This window comes from Nerophis ophidion, linkage group LG12 (genome assembly GCF_033978795.1).
Source record: "Nerophis ophidion isolate RoL-2023_Sa linkage group LG12, RoL_Noph_v1.0, whole genome shotgun sequence".
NCBI lineage: Eukaryota > Metazoa > Chordata > Actinopteri > Syngnathiformes > Syngnathidae > Nerophis > Nerophis ophidion.
In genome coordinates, this window is record NC_084622.1 from 64,890,318 (window position 1) to 64,910,599 (window position 20,282).

The window sequence follows — 20,282 nt, forward strand, 5'->3', positions numbered from 1 at the left end:
ATGGTTGGAATCTGTGTTTATGTATGATATACCAATTACTATGCTAATCTAATTAGTTACTATGGTCATCTACATAGTTACTATGGTAATGTAAGTCAAGGCAGTTTCGATGAGGCACCAAGCAGTGTGGGCGGGAAGCGTTTCCACAGACGTGGAAGGTATTTTCACAACGAAGTTCTAAAGCTTAGTGATATATAGAATAAAATAGCAAGTACTTTATTGATCCCTGGGGGAAATTCAGCAAATATCAGATTGTAGGTGTGTTTATTTTGTACCGTTCGCGTTCATATTTCACTGATTGTTACATTTTTGTTGCGTTTCACTTGATTGTAAAATATGTCGATCGAAAGCGGGTGTAACATTCATATTTTGTCAATATTCAGTGTTTTATCGTTCATCGAAAAATGGAAAATTCCATGAAGTTTTTTTTAAGGCAGTTTCTCATAACGTTTTTAGCATTCAATCAGACATTATATTAGTGTTCCTAAAAATAGATATACCGCCCCCCAGACACATTTTTGTTCCCCTCTAAATGTGGCCCCCCGAGTCAAAAATAATTGCCCAGGCCTGTTTTAAACATTCACTCAAGATTTTCCTATCTTGCAATTAAATCACAATAATAAAAAGCCAGAATGTTACAATGGAAAAGTCAACACTGACACACAAAGTTCACGGAAAAACAAAAATGTTCCTCGTTTTATTCACTCGTTGTGTGGGGGAACCAAAAAAAAACCAAACAAAAAATAAAAACTTGCAAAGTACATAAGTTAATCAATACGGTATATTTATACAATGGTAAAAAATAAAATAATTTCATAATAATTGTACTTTTTTTCAATTTCATTTTAAAAGGTTCACACCGTTACAATAAAGATATACTGTTTCCACTCCATGACAACTAATGCAATAAAAACAGGTAAATCGAAGAAACAACTCCAGAGTTCCCGACTTTAAAGGCTTATTGGCTACCACCTTGTCCTAAAAGACCACGACCACTGCAGACGAAGAAACAGGCACCAGCTCTCCTCTGAAACAGGGAAACTAGATCAAACACAGCCCGCTGAGAATAGAAAAGAACACATATAAAAATCCAACACTCTACACCTTCCAGGACGGGCATCTCAGCCTTTTCGCCGCATCTGTCGGCACGGGGGGAGGTAGGTGGGATGTGTCGGGGAGGCTTTCGGGGATAGAGGGATGAAAAAACGAGGCGTGGATAACTAATCCAGATGGCTGATGAACTGATGAATGTGTAGCAGTTGTTATTCAATAGTTAATAGTTAATGCTGGGGCCTATCCCTGGACTAGTCCTCGGTCAGTCACTGGGTTGATACACTAACACATTAATCACACCGATTTAAAAAATCCAGATGTTTGTAGAACTGTTCGAGAATCCACCAAACCAGTTCATGACGTTGTGCTACGTGCTAGCCACTCATCTTACGACGTCCACCAGTTAAAACTAGTGCAGTCTAACAATAAAATGTTTTATACAGATTAATCACACTTTCCAAATTGGATTAATCACCATTAATCACAGGTTGTTACTAGCTCGCATACGTTGAATTACCGTATTTCCTTGAATTGCGCCTGCCTAGAATTACTGCCGGGTCAAACTCGTTTGGCAAAATATTATTTTTATTAGCGCATGTCTAGAATTTCCGCCGGGTCAAACTCGTTTCGCAAAATAATTAGCATATGCCTAGAATTTCCACCGGGTCAAACTCGTCACGTCACGAGTGACACTTCACCTGTCATCATTTTCAAAATAGAGGAGGCTGATTTCAATCATTTGAAATCGCATAAAGGGAAGAAGATTAAGAGCTATTCAGTAAGATTTAAGGTCCAAGCTATTGAATATGCTAAAAAGAACAATAAGCAGCTAGGTTTTATTAATAAACCGTAGCTGTGTGTGTCAAATATGAGTCATTAAATGACTCCCGCCTCCTGGTGGTAGAGGGCGCTAATGATCCTTCTCGCGTCTACTCGGCTGCAGAAGAAGTGACAACAAGCAGCAAGAGTGAGCAGCGATCGTTTATTTTTTCCTCTTGCTTGCACTTTTAACATGGAGGATTACATATCTAAAATAAAACAGTTTTCTAAACTGGACTTTCAATCGAAGCAGGAGGTAATAAAGGAAGATCTCCATCGAGACAGAGAGACTTTTCAAACAGAATAAAGATAAGGACAATTTCTATAAACATGTTATCAATGCTTTTGATCAGAAGGAGCTGCGCATGGACTTCATTTATAAGTAAAGGTAAGACTGTAAGAACATTTTTTTTTTATTAAATGTGCTTTTCATGATGGTATCCTTACATCACACTCAAATTTTTAAGCGCAGGCCTAAATTTACTGCATGCCTTTTGGTAAGCGCCGGAGTGAGAAGAGGTTTTAAAATAATTAGCGCATACTTGCCTTTACCGCATGCCTTTGGTAAGCGCCGGAGTGAGAAGAGGTTTTAAAATAATTAGCGCCCTGGCGGCAATTCAAGGAAATACGGTAACCTAAAAAAAAAACGGACCCGGTATGTCGACACATGCAATCTCAGTGTCAACCAGAATTCCAGTAGTCAATACCTCCGAATTTCACGATAAAATGTGTACTTTTCACATTGCGAACTCTCTCCCTGACCACCTGAGGGCACCTCAGACTGTGGATGCGTTTAAAAAAGGCTTAAAAACCCTTCTTTTTTTAAAAATTAAGCTTTTTTATAGATATGCATACTAGTTCTGGCTATTAGCCTGTTCTAGCTTTTATATTTTATTTATTTTTATTATCTTTTATTATTTTTATTTATTTATTTGTATCTATTTTATTATTTTTTTAATACACTTTGGCACTTTGAGGTTGTTTGGTCAATGTAAAGTGCTTTTTTACAAATAAAATATATTATCATTATTACTACTTTCAAATTCAATATTTGTATATTTATTTGTATCTAATTATTTTGTTAATACACTGTGGCACTTTGAGGTCGTTTGCTCAATGTAAAGTGCTTTTTTACAAATAAAATGTATTATTATTACTCTCAAATTCAATATTTGATTGAAAACGGTTTCAAAGCGTGTTTCAGTATACTTTTGCACATGATTTAAATGGCAGTATATGCTGCCAATAGGTAAATGGTCTGTATTTATATAGCACTTTACTAAACCTGGGATGATACCCAAGTACTTGACATTATATGTATCATTCACACACGTTTTGAGTGTGTTACTTGAATGCACCACAGGCGGCAACGTGTTTTAAATGTGTCATGAGAACGCACTGGATTTTTTTCGTCCAAAAATCGTGTTTGGGTGAAATTTTTCAGCATCACTCATCTTTGCACTGGCCTGATCATAATAACCATTGGCGGTTCAGGTAAAGTTAAAAAGTTAAAGTTAAACACACAGTAGTTGTGGTGAAATTTTTCTCTGCATTTGAGCCATCATTGATCACCTCTTGGGAGGTGAGGGGAGCAGTGAGCAGCAGCGGTGTCCGCGCCCGGGAATCATTTTTGGTGATTTAACCCCTAATTCCTACCCTTTCAAACTCACTTTACCTGGGGGCCACTGGATGCAGAGTCTGAGCCGCAAGAAAAGATTTCCTAAAAAAAAATTGTATACTCCTCAGCATATATTTGTAATCACCCGACTCACGGATAATTATTTTATTTCTGCAATGTGTGTTTCCGCTTTCGCTCCCTACAGCAACGCGGCGGTCGGCGGATATTAGCCGGGAAAGTACCGGGATAGCGAGCGCAAAAAAGTGACGGCGCCTGGCGTGTTATCCGGCGTCATATAGAAATATATGTAGTGTTCATCGTGTAAGGCAATGCAAATTAAACAATAAAAAAAAAAACAATAACTATTTGAATTGGTCCAGTTTATCAGGGACTGTTATTACTGACGGACAGGTGTCGCAGTGTGACTGCAGCCGGGCACGTAAGAAAACCCTCATCTCCATGGCAACGTCTCTGTCGCGTTCACTCACTTGCCGCTTTTCCACTAATGCAGGGGTAGGCAATCCAGAACGTTGAAAGAGCCATTTGGGACCCAAATAACACAACGCTGTCAAGTGCCATTCATATAAAACTTGCGGGCCGCGCTAATATTAAACTTTCATATTAAGGTGGGGGGGCCGCAAAATAACGTCTGAGACAACGGGTCCCATTTTTATAGTCTTTGGTATGACTCGAACGGGGTCTGAACTCACGACCTAACTGATCTCAGGGCAGACACTCTAATCACCAGGCCACTGAGTAGTTATATAAGGAGCATGTGCGCTCCAAAACAACAACAAAAAAGTGTGATTAATCTGCATAAGTAAATTTTTATTGGGATACTTTTTTTGTGTTTAATTGCACAAGTAAATACATTCAATTGGACTGATCTAGTTGGAATATACACTTTTTTTTTTTAACACGACTTAGAACATCTTTAAAAGTTCAATTAATCTAATTTACTGTAGATAAGAAATTATTATAATTGACTTTTTTTTTTTTTTGCTATGTATTATTTTGGTTTTTTAAGAATGAATAACAACGGCTCTCCAGCAAACTATTTCTAATACGTGGACCCGGACTTAAACGAGTTGAAAAACCTATTCGGGTGCTACCGTTTAGTGGTCAATTGTACAGAATATGTACTGCACAGTGCAATCTACTAATAAAAGTTTCAATCAATCAATCAATTGATCAATGAAAACCCGTTTAGTGGTCAATTGTACGGAATATGTACTGTACTGTGTAATCTACGAATAAAAGTTTCAATCAATCATTAAAAAGTATCATTGTTTCTCTCGTGTAGCTAAGTAAACTCACCAAACTTAGTATATAAATGTAAATCTCCTGGTATGTTTTACACATTTAAGCATGGATATATTTGAACAATGTTATCCAGAGGTGGGTAGAATAGCCAGAAATTGTACTGAAGTAAGAGTACTGTTACTTTAGAGATTTATTACTCAGGTAAAAGTAAGGAGTAGTCACCCAAATATTTACTTGAGTAAAAGTAAAAAGTATGTTGTGAAAAAAACTACTCAAGTACTGAGTAACTGATGAGTAACCTGTTCGTTTAATGATTACGGCAACAAGTAATGCACAAAAACATAAAAATAGCAATGAACTAATTCAGAGCCAGGAGTATCTCTTAAGAAACTAAAACAATATTATATACTAAATAATAAATATTTGGATTTACACTGTATTGAATACAAATTTGAAAATCAATTCTACCTTTGCAACATCATTATAATATTGGTTATATTCATAAATGTAAGTTTCTCAATACCCGACCTGTTTTTTCTGCTTTTCAAATAAGATTTAGAACTCTTTATTAAAACACTCTACCTCTAACAACCAAAAAGCTTTGAAAACGATGATGCTGTGTTCCAAATTTAAGTTATTTACTGAGATTGAGTGAGCCTATGGCTTTGCACTTTGTTTATTATATATATATATATATATATATATATATATATATATATATATATATATATATATATATATATTGCATTCTATTTTAGTTACTTTGTATTTACAACCCCCTGGCGCTGTTTTGTACGATTTTTATACTGTTTTTGTACTTACTTAGATTATTATTTTCAACTGTTTGTAAATGTTGAAATTTATAAATAAAGGTTTATAAAAAAAAAAAAGTGCAGTTAATCATGTGACCGCCTGGCTCTGTTTGATTGGTGAAACGGAGTCAAACGTCACCAGTGACGGCATTCGATTGGTGAAACGGAGTCAAACGTCACCAGTGACTGCATTCGATTGGTGAAACGGAGTCAAACATCACCAGTGACTGCATTTGATTGAAACAGAGTTAAACGTCACCAGTGACTGCATTTGATTGATGAAACGGAGTCAAACATCACCAGGGACTGCATTTGATTGGTGAAACGGAGTCAAACGTCACCAGTGACTGCATTTGATTGGTGAAACGCAGGCATGTGATAGATCCTACTTTGAAGGTCTGTCTGACAAAACAAACAAAGGCTGCATTAACAAATCGATAAAAATCAGTAGCGAGTAGCGAGCTGAATGTAGATAAATGGAGTGGAGTAAAAGTAGCGGTTCGTCTCTATAAATATACTCAAGTAAAAGTAAAAGCATGTCGCATTAAAACTACTCTTAGAAATACAAATTATCTCAAAAGTTACTCAAGTAGATATAACGGAGTAAATGTAGCGCGTTACTACCCACCTCTGCTGTTATCAGCGTCGAGTTATTTGAGGTTTCTAACCCAGTTTTTTTTTGAGCATCTTGTTAGTTTTCGCGAGTGTAGTTCATGTATGTTTGAAAAATTGGGTTTGCTAACCAGTCGTGGCCACTAAAACAATCGGAAGGAACAAAAGCAATTCATCATTTCACAATATCAGACATTTGATGTATAAAATATTGATATTTGATGAGATCGCATGCACGTGACAATCCAATCAGGTCGCTTGATACTGGGACAGGACATACAGTGGGGCAAAAAAGTATTTAGTCAGCCAGCGATTGTGCAAGTTCTCCCACTTCAAATGATGACAGAGGTCTATAATTTTCATCATAGGTACACTTCAACTGTGAGAGACAGAATGTGAAAAAAAATCCAGGAATTCACATTGTAGGAATTTTAAAGAATTTATTTGTAAATTATGGTGGAAAATAAGTATTTGGTCAAATATTCAAAGCTCCCACTGATGGAAGAAGGTTTTGGCTCAAAATCTCACGATACATGGCCCCATTCATTCTTTCCTTAACACGGATCAATCGTCCTGTCCCCTTAGCAGAAAAACAGCCCCAAAGCATGATGTTTCCACCCCCATGCTTCACAGTAGTTATGGTGTTCTTGGGATGCAACTCAGTATTCTTCTTCCTCCAAACACGACGAGTTGAGTTTATACCAAAAAGTTCTATTTTGCTTTCATCTGACCACATGACATTCTCCCAATCCTCTGCTGTATCATCCATGTATCCATTTTGGTATCAACTCAACTGGTGGTGTTTGGAGGAAGAAGAATACTGAGTTGCATCCCAAGAACACCATAACTACTGTGAAGCATGGGGGTGGAAACATCATGCTTTGGGGCTGTTTTTCTGCTAAGGGGACAGGATGATTGATCCGTGTTAAGGAAAGATTGAATGGGGCCATGTATCGTGAGATTTTGAGCCAAAACCTCCTTCCATCAGTGAGAGCTTTGAATGGTTGACCAAATACTTATTTTCCACCATCATTTACAAATAAATTCTTAAAAATTCCTGCAATGTGAATTCCTGGATTTTCTTTTCACATTCTGTCTCTCACAGTTTAAGTGTACCTATTATGAAAATTACAGACCTCTGTCATCATTTTAAGTGGGAGAACTTGCACAATCGCTGGCTGACTAAACCCCCAAATTATGGGTGAAAAAGTATGTTTTTTCCTTCTTGTTTTCAGGCCGCCAGCATGACACAAAGAAAAGGGCTCGGATAATCAATCGGACAGAGCGTGTCATAGGGAGTCCAACAAGCTAAAGATGATGTGAGAAAGGAGCGATGCAGAAAGTGGAGACAAGTGTTGCAAGAAGATAAGTGATTTTTTTTTCTTTTTTTTTTTACACAACAGTTGAGCTGCTGGGGATTGTGTGTATTGTCATGTTCCATTTGTCAGGGTGTGAAGACTTTTTTTTTTTTCTTTCCCAGCGTCTTTCCTCCTCACTGTGTGCGGGGAGATGCAGTAAGTCGTTGCTTTCCGATCTTGCAAACGGGGACCGCTACAGGCCTGGTGGTGAGAGAAAAAAAAAAAAAACACAAAGGTGAGTAAGAAAAATTAGAGACGGCAGGTGTCAGCGTGGCTTCATTAAATATTTAGAGAGGACAGACCGGATGTAAAGCATCAGAGTTCTCCACTTTGGGTGAATCTCACAGCCCTCAATCAATAGACTGAAAGCAATCAGCATTTTGTTTAAAGTGTAAACATCAACTTTTGATTAATGGTGCCGTCAAGGCAGACCTCCTGCAGAAGCAACTGTGGAGATTAATGAGACACGGGCATGAATCAAAATGTTTTTATATACCCCCGGAAAGCCTGTTTATTTCTCTTTTAAACGACGCCCCGTTTGTTGAGATCATACAGTACATTTTTAGGAACTTTGCCAAATACACTGCAAAAAGTCAGTGATCGAAAACAAAGAAAAACATATAAAAATGAGGGGTATTTTGCTTGAACTAAGTAAAATTATCTGCCAATAGAACAAGAAAATTTGGCTTGTCAAGACTTTCCAAAACAAGTAAAATTAGCTAATCTCAATGAACCCCGAAATACCTTAAATAAGTACAAACCCCGTTTCCACATGAGTTGGGAAATTGTGTTGTAAATATAAACGGAATACAATGATCCTTTTCAAGTCATATTCAATTGAATGCACTACAAAGACAACATATTTGATGTTCAAACTCATAAACTTTATTTCTTTTTGCAAATAATAATTAACTTAGAATTTCATGTCTGCAACACGTGCCAAAGTAGTTGGGAAAGGGCATGTTCACCACTGTGTTACATCACCTTTTCTTTTAACACTCAATAAACGTTTGGGAACTGAGGAAACTAATTGTTGAAGCATTGAAAGAGGAATTCTTTCCCATTCTTGTTTTATGTAGAGCTTCAGTCGTTCAACAGTCCGCCGTCTCCGCTGTGGTATTTTACGCTTCATAATGCGCCACACATTTTCCATGGGAGACAGGTCTGGACTGCAGGCGGGCCAGGAAAGTACCCAAACACCTTTTTTACGAAGCCACGCTGTTGTAACACTTGTCTTGCTGAAATAAGCAGGGGCGTCCATGATAACGTTGCTTGGATGACAACCTATGTTGCTCCAAAACCTGTATGTACCTTTCAGCATTAATGGTGCCTTAACAGATGTGTAAGTTACCCATGCCTTGGGCACTAATACACCCCCATACCATCACAGATGCTGGCTTTTGAACTTTGCACCTATAACAATCCGAATGGTTATTTTCCTCTTTGTTCTGGAGGACACCACGTCCTCCGTTTCCTAATTATAATTTGAAATGTGGACTCGTCAGACCACAGAACACCTTTCCACTTTCCATCAGTCCATCTTAGATGAGCTCGGGCCCAGCCAAGCCAAGCCGGCGGCGTTTCAGGATATAGTTGATAAATGGATTTGGCTTTGCAGAGTAGAGTATTAACTTGCACTTACAGATGTAGCGACTAACTATAGTTACTGACAGTGGTTTTATGAAGTGTTCCTGAGCCCATGTGGTGATATCCTTTACACACTGATGTCGGTTTATGATGCAGTACCGCCTGAGGTATTAAAAGTTCGTAATATCATCGCTTATGTGCAGTGATTTCTCCAGATTCTCTGAACTTTTGATGATTTTACGGACCGTAGATGGTAAAATCCCTAAATTCCTTGCAATAGCTCGTTGAGAAATGTTGTTCTAAAACTGTTCGACAATTTGCTTACAAAGTGGTGACCCTCACCCCATCCTTGTTTGTGAATTACTTAGCATTTCATGGAAGCTGCTTTTATACCCAATCATGGCACCCACCTGTTCCCAATCAGCCTGCACGCCTGTGGAATGTTCCAAATAAGTGTTTGATGAGCATTCCTCAACTTTATCAGTATTTATTGCCACCTTTCCCAACGTCTTTGTCACGTGTTGCTGGCATCACATTCTAAAGTTAATGATTATTTGCAAAAAAAAAGTTTCAGTTTGAACATCAAATATGTTGTCTTTGTAGCATATTCAACTGAATATGGCTTGAAAAGGATTTGCAAATCATTGTATTCTGTTTATATTTACATCTAACACAATTTCCCAACTCATATGGAAACGGGGTTTGTATATTCTCACTAATAACAAGTGCACTTTTCTTGATAGAAAAAACAAATATGAGACCTGTTTTCTCAATATGTTGAAAAATATTCTTAAATTAAGAAAATGCTAGTGCCATTACCGTGACATAATAATATGCGCTCGGCATTACATTTCTTGAAACCAGCAAACTTAAACTAAAAACTAGTTTATTGTTCTTAATGGAAAGGCAACAAGGCAACCGTTTGTTACTCTCGGGGTCTAGTAGCCGCTCAGGTAAATCATATTGTCCAAGGCCAATTTTTCTTTTTTGTCATGTCTGTGTACGATCACGTTTTGTTTCTTGGACACTCAGTTCCTGTTTTTGCACTTCCTGGTTTGTTTTGTTACCATGACTACCCATTAGTTTTCACCTGTCTCACGTGTTGCGCTCTCACCCCTGTTTTCACTTATCATATCACTGCTATTTAAGCCTGTCTGTTTCTGTTGTTCCTCCTGGCTACATCACCTCCTTCTCACCATCTACCACCTTCTATGCCTTCCATGCCAATGATCCATGCCCCTTGTCTTTTTCCAAGTAAGTTTTTTTTATTAATGCCATTGTGCAAGTGTTCTGTTTTTATTCATAGTTTTGTTTCATAGTCAAGTTTTTGTACCGCCATTGTGCGCGCCTTTTGTTTGCCTTTTTTAGTACTGTTATTGTGTTAAAATAAAAGATGTCTTTATCTCCATGCCATCTCCGGTCCAATTTCACTTGCATCTCGGGAAAACAACCACCCCTTAGTCCAAGTATTGACATTTTTATTGTCATTTTGAAGAATTGATCTGAATGTAAATGAACTATTTCTGATCAAAATTGTTTGAAATGTCAAATGTTTGAATATTAACTGTCTGTTTACTGTACTGTGCCAACTGTACTACTATAAGAGTACATCTTTTCTATTGTTTCATTGAAAATAAAACAGCAAAGTCTATTTGGCTGTCATCCGTTTTAATTGTGAGACGCAATTGTGTCAAAGTCATGATTTTTTATTTGATGCTCAAAATAAGAAATTATTTTTTTGCAAAAGTAGTTTTATACTCGTGAGTGTTGATGACACAGCTTTGCAACAGTTGATATTGTAGTTTCTAGCATGTTTTACCCAATATAGGTAATTAAATCACAGCAACAAGCTGTAATATTTTACTGAGATCATTTAGGACCAAAACCCTTAAAACAAGTAAAAGCTGGATGCAATCTTACTTGGAGGGGAGGAAACAGGTGGTAGAGGTGCCCCTCCCCTCTCAGTAATCTGTGGAGTCCCCCAAGGCAGTATATTAGGGTATTTACAGTTCCTGATAAACATAAATGACATGTCATCAGCGTGTGACTGTGAATTGTTCCTGTTTGCGGATGACTCGGCCCTGCTGGTATCCGGCAAGGAAAAGTCACAGGTGGAACAAATCCTCAGTGCTGAACTCTGTTGAATTTGCACCTGGCTCTCTGACAATAAGCTATCCACACTGCAAAAACTCAGTGTTCAAAAACAAGGAAAACAATACAAAAATGAGGGGTACTTTATTTAAACTAACCAAAATTATCTGCCAATAGAACAAGAAAATTTAGCTTGTCAAAACTTTCCAAAACAAGTAAAATTAGCTAACCTCAAAGAACCACAAAAATACCTTTTAAAATAAGAATTGTCACGACTTGGGCTATGGGATATTTTGTTTTTCCAACGCAAAGGATGATTGGCACGAGCCAGGCGTGAATGAAGGTACATTTTTATTTATTCTCTAACAAAACTACAAAAAGGCAAACAAAAGGCGCGCACAATGGCGGAGAACAAACTTGATCACTCAAAACAAAAACAGCACAATGGCATGACTATACACAAAAACCAAACTAAACAACTGTGACATAACAAAACCAAAAAACTTACTTGACAAGAGCATGAGGGAAATAGCATGGCTTGGCATGAGGGTGTTGAGGATTACGGAGGTAAGTAAAGTTGCCAGGACAAAGAACAGAAACAGAATGGCTTAAAAAGCAGTGACATAATCAGTGATGGAACAGGTGCGTGACATGGCAGCTGAAACCATGGAGTTGGCAGGGTAATGAAAACAAATTAGGAAGTGCAAAACAGGAAACAAGGGTCCAAAAAACAAAACCAAACATGACCGAAACAAAACATGATCCGTAGGCGTGACAAGAATATTCTCACTAATAATAAGTGAACTTTTCTTGATAGAAAAAAATTTGACCTTTTTGCTCAATATTTAAAAAAATATTCTTAAATTAAGTAAATGCTACTGCCATTATTTTGACATTATTTGACAAAATATGCACTCGGCATCGCTTGAAGTTGTAAATTATTACTTTAAAAAGTAGTTTTATACTTGAGTGCTGATGACAAAGCTTTGCAACAGTTTATATTCTACTTTCCAACATGTTTTACTCAATATAGGTCATCGAATCTCAGCAACAAGCTGTAATATCTTACTGAGATCATTTAGGACCAAAACCCTCAAAACAAGTAAAACACAAACATAAAATCTGCTTTGTGAGAATAACTATCTTATCAGACAGAAAATAAGCAAATATCACCCTTATTTTAGATATTTAATCTTCATTAGATTTCAGTTATTGCAGTGCACTGCAATAAGTCAGTGTTCAAAAACAAGAAAAAATTAAATAAAATGAGGTGTATTTTACTTGAACTCAGCAAAATTATCTGCCAATAGAACAAGAACATTTGGCTTGTCAAGACTTTCCAAAACAAGTAAAATTAGCTAACCTCAAAGAACCACAAAAATACCTTCAAATAAGAATTGTCACGACTTGGACTATGGGATATTTTGTTTTTCCAACGCAAAGGATGATTGGCACGAGCCAGGCGTGAATGAAGGTACATTTTTATTTATTCTCTAACAAAACTACAAAAAGGCAAACAAAAGGCGCGCACAATGGCGGAGAACAAACTTGACCGCTCAAAACAAAAACAGCATAATGGCATGAGTATACACAAAAACCAAACTAAACAACTGTGACATAACAAAACCAAAAAACTTACTTGACGAGAGCATGTATTTTACTTGAACTCAGCAAAATTATCTGCCAATAGAACAAGAACATTTGGCTTGTCAAGACTTTCCAAAACAAGCAAAATGATCTAACCTCAATGAACACAAACATGCCTTGAAATAAGTAAATCCTCACTAACAAGTGCACTTTTCTGGGTAGAAAAAAAAGACCTTTTTGCTCAATACGTTGAAAAATATTCTTAAATTAAATAAATGTTAGTGCCATTATCTTGACATAATGATATGCACTCCGCATCATTTGTTTTTTTCATGCTTAAAGTAAGAAATTATTACTTTAAAAAAGTAGTTTTATACTTGTGTTGATGACACAGCTTTGCAACAGTTGATATTCTAGTTTCAAGCATGTTTTACTCAATATAGGTCATCAAATCTCAGCAACAAGCTGTAAATATTAAATTTCCTGAGGGAACTCTCCTGAAGGAATCAATAAATCACTATCTCAGTGGTTCTCAACCTTTTTTCAGTGATGTACCCCCTGTGAACATTTTTTTAATTCAAGTACCCCCTAATCAGAGCAAAGCATTTTTGGTTGAAAAAAAAGAGATAAAGAAGTAAAATACAGCACTATGTCATCAGTTTCTGATTTATTAAATTGTATAACAGTGCAAATTATTGCTCAGTTGTAGTGGTCTTTCTTGAACTATTTGGAAAAAAGATATAAAAATAACTAAAAACTTATTGAAAAATAAACAAGTGATTCAAATATAAATAAAGATTTCTCCACATAGAAGTAATCATCAACTTAAAGTGCCCTCTTTGGGGATTGTAATAGAGATCCATCTGGATTCATCAACTTCATTCTAAACATTTCCCCGCAAAAAATAAATCTTTAACATCAATATTTACGGAACATGTCCACAAAAAATCCAGCTGTCAACACTGAACATTGTCGCATTTCTTTTCACAGTTTATGAACTTACATTCATATTTTGTTGAAGTATTATTCAATAAATCTATTTATAAAGGATTTTTTAATTGTTGCTATTTTTAGAATATTTTTAAAAAAATCTCACGTACCCCTTGGCATACCTTCAAGTACCCCCAGGGGTACCTGTACCCCCATTTGAGAACCACTGATCCATCTAATACCTTACTGAGATAATTTGGGACCAAAACCCTTAACACAAGTAAAACACTAACATAAAATCCGCTTAGTGAGAAGAATAATCTTTTCAGACAGAAAAATAAGCAAATATCGCCCTTATTTGAGATATTTAATCTTAATTAGATTTCAGTTTTTGCAGTGCATACTCTTAGGTAAAAGGGAATCCATCCTATTTGGCTCCCACATCATGTCTTTAATTAAAAATGACCTATTTTTATGTGACATATTGGGCAGCTTTGGAGAATACATGATCCGAGCTTACTTGTGCCCAGAATACACTGACACATAACACTAAAAAAAGGCAGTTATTAGGGGTGTGTGTGTGTGTGTGTGTGTGTGTGTGTGTGTGTGTGTGTGTGTGTGTGTGTGTGTGTGGGTGCGTGGGTGCTAGTAGGTTGGTGTTCTGCTGTAATGTCTCAATTTGTCATCACAGATGAAATGACAGCAGATGAAGATGTGATACAAGGCAGACAGTTGTATCTATAGACACAGCCGCCCACACTGCACTATGATTTGATATATGAGGGTTTATCGATTGCTCCCCGTCTCCTGTTGAGTAAGACATGTCGGAAAATGTCTGAGCTCACGAGTGCGATGTTTGTTCTGTTGGGCCGGCAGTTTTTTTTCGCTCCTTTTTTATTCTCATGAAAACATTACAGATGATACGGTATTGATTTGCCAATTTCAGGCCGTGGTTTGCCTTAGTAATTATAACATGTTGAGTGGTGGGTCTGATATTGTGCAGGGGATCCTAATGTCGTGCCTGGTGGATGCACTGCAAAAAGTCAGTGTTCAAAAACCAGGAAAAAAATACAAAAATGAGGGGTATTTTATTTGAACTTAGCAAAATTATCTGCCAATAAAACAAGAAAATTCGGCTTGTCAAGACTTTCCAAAACGAGTAAAATTAGCTAACCTCAATGGACCCCAAAATGCCTTCAATTAAGTATATTCTCACTAAAACAAGTGCACTTTTCTTGGTAGAAAAAAATTAGTCCTTCACTTTCACTTTCCTCATCCACAAATCTTTCATTCTCGCTCAAATTATTGGGGAAATCGTCGCTTTCTCAGTCTGAATCGCTCTCGCTGCTGGTGGCCATGATTGTAAACAATGTTCAGATGTGAGGAGCTCCACAACCCGTAACGTCACGCGCACATCGTCCGCTTATTCCGGTACAGGCAAGGCTTTTTTATTAGCGACCATAAGTTGCAAACTTTATCGTGGATGTTCTCTACTAAGTCCTTTCAGCAAAAATATGTCAATATGGCGAAAAGATGAAGTATGACACATAGAATGGAGCTGCTATCCCCGTTTAAATAAGAACATCTCATTTCAGTAGGCCTTTAAATGAAGTAAATGCTAGTGCTATCATCTTGACATAATTATATGCGCTCGGCATCATGATTTTTTTTGTCATGCATGAAGTAAGAAAGTATTACTTTAAAAAAGTAATTTTATAATTGTGAGTGTTGATGACACAACTTCGCAACAGTTGATATTCTAGTTTCAAGCATGTTTTACTCAATATAGGTCATCAAATCTCAGCAACAAGCTGTAATATCTTACTGAGATCATTTAGGATCCATCCATCCATCCATCCATCCATCTTCCGCTTATCCGAGGTCGGGTCGCGGGGGCAACAGCCTAAGCAGGGAAACCCAGACTTCCCTCTCCCCAGCCACTTCGTCTAGCTCTTCCCGGGGAATCCCGAGGCGTTCCCAGGCCAGCCGGGAGACATAGTCTTCCCAACGTCTCCTGGGTCTTCCCCGTGGCCTCCTACCGATTGGACGTGCCCTAAACACCTCCCTAGGGAGGCGTTCGGGTGGCATCCTGAGCAGATCCCCGAACCACCTCATCTGGCTCCTCTCCATGTGGAGCAGCAGCGGCTTTACTTTGAGTTCCTCCCGGATGGCAGAGCTTCTCACCCTATCTCTAAGGGAGAGACCCGCCACACGGCGGAGGAAACTCATTTCGGCCGCTTGTACCCGTGATCTTATCCTTTCGGTCATGACCATAGGTGAGGATGGGAACATAGATCGACCGGTAAATTGAGAGCTTTGCCTTCCGGCTCAGCTCCTTCTTCACCACAACGGATCGGTACAACGTCCGCATTACTGAAGACGCCGCTCCGATCCACCTGTCGATCTCACGAATCACTCTTCCCCCACTTGTGAACAAGACTCCTAGGTACTTGAACTCCTCCACTTGGGGCAGGGTCTCCTCCCCAACCCGGAGATAGCATTCCACCCTTTTCCGGGCGAGAACCATGGACTCGGACTTGGAGGTGCTAATTCTCATTCCGGTCGCTTCACACTCGGCTGCGAACCGATCCAGCGAGAGCTGAAGATCCTGGCCAGATGAAGCCATCAGGACCACATCATCTGCAGAAAGCAGAGACCTAATCCTGCGGTCACCAAACCAGAACCCCTCAACGCCTTGACTGCGCCTAGAAATTCTGTCCATAAAAGTTATGAACAGAATGGGTGACAAAGGACAGCCTTGGCGGAGTCCAACCCTCACTGGAAATGTGTCCGACTTATGTGTCCGGCAATGCGGACCAAGCTCTGACACTGATCATACAGGGAGTGGACCGCCACAATAAGACAGTCCGATACCCCATACTCTCTGAGCACTCCTCACAGGACTTCCCGAGGGACACGGTCGAATGCCTTCTCCAAGTCCACAAAGCACATGTAGACTGGTTGGGCAAACTCCCATGCACCCTCAAGAACCCTGCCGAGAGTATAGAGCTGGTCCACAGTTCCACGACCAGGACGAAAACCACACTGTTCCTCCTGGATCCGAGGTTGGACTATCTGGCGTAGCCTCCTCTCCAGTACACCTTTAGGACCAAAACTACTTTTGGTCCTTCAGGACCAAAACTCTTAAAACAAGTAAAACACTCTAACATAAAATCTGCTTAGTGAGAAGAATGATCTTATCAAACAGAAAATAAGCAGATCAGCCTTATTTCAGATATTTAATCTTACTTAGATTTCAGTGTTTGCAGTGTGGAAAAGTCTGCATGTACTCACAAACAGACTGCAGAGAAGAACAAGTCGCATACCAAATGTAAAATGTGCCAGTTTGGTAAAAGGGTAGGAGGTGCTTCTGCAGACGTAGACAATTACAGAAGAGCTTTAGCTTTCCGCTTTACGAAACAGGCTTTGTGTTGAGCTTTGGAAGGACTGCAAATCAAGCACAATGCATGTGGTTTTCAGGCTGCAGTAGGACATAGTTTGAGTCTTCTTTGGTTGCAGTCGTATTATATAATGTGTGGTTCTTTTCAGAGTGCACGCGTGGGTTTCACCATTATTGTTACACTCGGATATTTTTCTGGGCTTTGTTTCATTGGGCTGTCGGTCCTAAAAGTTTGGTTTAACTCAGGGGTCGGGAACCTTTTTGGCTGAGAGAGCCATGAAAGCCAAATATTTTAAAATGTGTTTCCTTGAGAGCCGTATAATATGTTTTAACGCTGAATACAACAAAATGCATGCCCTTTTAAGTAAGACCAACATTTTTATAGTATAATAAGTCTCTTATTCTTTCCAATAAGATTTTTATTCTGAAACTAACCAATAATAAATAAAACACTTCTTACCATTAATGCGACTTCTTGAACAGGTGTGGTAGAAACGGATGGATGGATTAAAATGCATGAGAATGTTTTATATTTTGAATGTTATTATTAACACTGTGATTATGTTAGAATAATTATGTATATATTATCACACAACTTTTATGCTTGAGGGCCGTCGCTATAATTACTGTCAATTCTGCTGAAGTGGTATTTTTCTTTGTCTGTGCAAAGCTGACAATCCAAAAGATTGCCAGCCAGCCTGGTATCAGTGTCTGTGTCCAGGAACGGCCCGCTGACTGCCAAGGCCGAACACCGCCGTGACGCAGACAGAGCAGAGAGACAAGGTGATATCACCACAACAAACACATTTGCATTTTTGCATAATCATATATTGTGTTTAACTGGAGTTGTCGAGATTTCTCAAATAAATAGTGGAAGCACACAGGCTGGACTTTTAGAACGTAGTTTGGATCTGTTACTAGAATACAGCCCAAAACACGTTTCCTCATTGAGCCAAATTGAACTCTGTCTCTGCATAATTCCTTGCTCCTCGTCTGTTTATTAAATGTCATCAATGTTTGAACCTGAAAGATTACCAGCGGATATAACGTAGAAATGTCAGCTAAGAATTATCTAAGAGCCAGATGCAGTCATCAAAAGAGCCACATCTGGCTCCAGAGCCATAGGTTCCCTACCCCTGGTTTACAATGAATTGATTAACGTGGACCCCGACTTAAACAAGTTGAAAAACTTATTCGGGTGTTACTATTTAGTGGTCAATTGTACGGAATATGTACTGTACTGCGCAATCTACTAATAAAAGAATCAATCAATCAAAACTCATGGATACCTCTATTGTTAGAAGGGAACAACTTTTTGTGGGATTTTGCCCATCATTCAAAATCCCTAAGACAATTAAACATACAATACAGGCCAAAAGTTTGGACACACTTTCTAATTTCGATGAGTTTTCTTCATTATCATGACTATCTACATTGTAGATTGTCAGTGAAGGCATGGAAACTATGACACCTGTAAAGTGAAAAACATTTCAGGTGACTACCTCTTGAAGCTCATCGAGAGAATGCCGAGACTGTGCAAGGCAGTAATCAGAACAAAGGGTGGCTATTTTGATGAAAATAAAATATTAAACATGTTTTCAGTTATTTCACCTTTTTTGTTAAAGTTAAAGCTAAAGTTAGTACCCATTTTCTGCATTTGACCCATCACCCTTGACCACCCCCTGGGTGGTGAGGGGAGCAATGAGCAGCAGCCGGGGCCGCGCCCGGGAATTATTTAAGTACATAACTCCACGTGTTCATTCATAGTTTTGATGCCTTCAGTGACAATCTACCATGTAAATAGTCATAAAAAATAAGGAAAACGCATTGAATGAGAAGGTGTGTCCAAACTTTTGACCTGTATTGTGTGTATATAAATATATATATATATATAGATAGATATATACTATAAACAGAATAAAATTATTTGCAAATCATTTTCATCCCATATTCAGTTAATTATGCTACAAAGACAACATATTGGACGTTCAAACTTATAAACATTTTTTTGGGGCAAATAATCATTAACTTTAGAATTTGATACCAGCAACACGTGACAAAGAAGTTGGGAAAGGTGGCAATAAATACTGATAAAGTTGAAGAATGCTCATCAAACACTTATTTGGAACATCCCACAGGTGTGCAGGCTAATTGGGAACAGGTGGGTGCCATGATTGGCTATAAAAGCAGCTTCCATGAAATGCTAAGTAATTCACAAACAAGGATGGGGTGAGGGTCACCACTTTGTAAGCAAATTGTCAAACAGTTTAAGAACAACATTTCTCAACGAGCTATTGCAAGAAATTTAGAGATTTTACCATCTACGGTCCGTAAAATCATCCAAAAGTTTAGAGAATCTGGAGAATTCACTGCACGTAAGCGATGATATTACAGACCTTTGATCCCTCAGGTGGTACTGCATCAAAAACCGACATCAGTGTGTAAAGATATCTCCACATGGGCTCAGGAACCCTTCATAAAACCACTGTCAGTAACTACAGTTGCTCGCTACATCTGTTAGTGCAAGTTAAAATTATACTATGCAAAGCAAAACCCATTTATCAACAACATCCAGAAACGCCGCCGGCTTCGCTGGGCCTGAGCTCATCTAAGATGGACTGATGCAAAGTGGAAAAGTGTTCTGTGGTCTGACAAGTCCACATTTCAAATTATATTTGGAAACTGTGGACGTGGTGTCCTCCGAAACAAAGAGGAAAATAACCATCCGGATTGTTATAGGCGCAAAGTTGAAAAGCCAGCATGTGTGATGGTATGGGGGTGTATTAGTGCCCAAGGCATGGGTAACTTACACATGTGTGATGGTATGGGGGTGTATTAGTGCCCAAGGCATGGGTAACTTACACATGTGTGATGGTATGGGGGTGTATTAGTGCCCAAGACATGGGTAACTTACACATGTGTGATGGTATGGGGGTGTATTAGTGCCCAAGACATGGGTAACTTACACATGTGTGATGGTATGGGGGTGTATTAGTGCCCAAGACATGGGTAACTTACACATGTGTGATGGTATGGGGGTGTATTAGTGCCCAAGGCATGGGTAACTTACACATGTGTGATGGTATGGGGGTGTATTAGTGCCCAAGGCATGGGTAACTTACACATGTGTGATGGTATGGGGGTGTATTAGT

General features: G+C 38.5%; 1 protein-coding gene and 1 long non-coding RNA gene across 2 annotated transcripts in view; one reads left to right on the forward strand and one right to left on the reverse strand.

The window, feature by feature from the left end:
• LOC133563711 (uncharacterized) overlaps positions 1-8,224 on the forward strand; it is a 23,311-nt gene extending 15,087 nt beyond the window's left edge. The window contains exon 4 of the long non-coding RNA XR_009809084.1: positions 7,413-8,224. This is a non-coding gene — a long non-coding RNA (uncharacterized LOC133563711). The remainder of the gene's footprint in view (positions 1-7,412) is intronic.
• Positions 7,300-20,282, reverse strand: part of cdh13 (cadherin 13, H-cadherin (heart)) — a 795,802-nt gene continuing 782,819 nt past the window's right edge. Inside the window, exon 15 of the mRNA XM_061917999.1 lies at positions 7,300-7,736. Within this exon, the coding sequence (XP_061773983.1) occupies positions 7,729-7,736 (8 nt within the window). The 3' untranslated portion in view covers positions 7,300-7,728. The remainder of the gene's footprint in view (positions 7,737-20,282) is intronic.